The 681-nt window shown below is 34.9% G+C and overlaps 1 protein-coding gene across 1 annotated transcript; it reads left to right on the forward strand.

Moving 5' to 3' along the window:
* Positions 1-15: 15 nt before the first annotated feature.
* On the forward strand, positions 16-267 carry LOAG_16215 (zinc finger protein; the record flags this gene model as incomplete). The annotated part of the gene is made up of 1 exon (XM_003151703.1): positions 16-267. A coding segment is annotated over one exon (252 nt), but the record flags the coding sequence as incomplete, so codon positions are not given.
* Between the last annotated feature and the right edge of the window lie 414 nt (positions 268-681).

Raw genomic sequence — 681 nt, forward strand, 5'->3', positions numbered from 1 at the left:
AAAGGACTCACGCAGATGAGGACCTGTTCAAATGCAATGCATGCGAAAAAAAATTCATTCGAAAAAGTGTTCTGGTTGTACATAAAAGGACTCACACAGGTGAGAAACCATTCAAATGCGATATATGTGATAAAAGATTCACTCATAAGTGATTATGCGCTTGTGCATAGAAGGACTCACACAGGTGAGAAACCGTTCAAATGCGATATATGCGGGAAGAATTTCACTCAGAAAGGCAGTTTGCTTGTACATAGAAGGACTCACAAGGTTTAGCTGTTTTTAGTGCAACAAGAATTTCTCTTAATCACAGCATTTGAATACAAATATGACGATTCATCTAAATGATTGGGCCACATTCAACTGCACTGTTATGCGATGAAGTTTTCCTGTGGAAATCCACTTTGAAATCACATTTGAAGAATCATATGATGAACTGACAAATGTATTTTAAACCGAAACGCGCATTGCTATTTCTGGTGTTGCTGTATTTTCTGTAAGATAAATTCATTTTTCCTCGTTGTATTGTTATCATTGTATTCAATTTTAATTTTTCTCTTTTATTATTTCTCTTAGTGAATAAAGTTCCCCGTTTCGTGTTCACTTAATAGCTTTTTCATTATTAATGAATATATGACAAGCAGGTTACATACATGCCATGCGTGATGAACTTGCAATTAAGTG

Source organism: Loa loa, assembly GCF_000183805.2.
Source record: "Loa loa unplaced genomic scaffold supercont3.4821, whole genome shotgun sequence".
Taxonomy (NCBI): Eukaryota; Metazoa; Nematoda; class Chromadorea; order Rhabditida; family Onchocercidae; genus Loa; species Loa loa.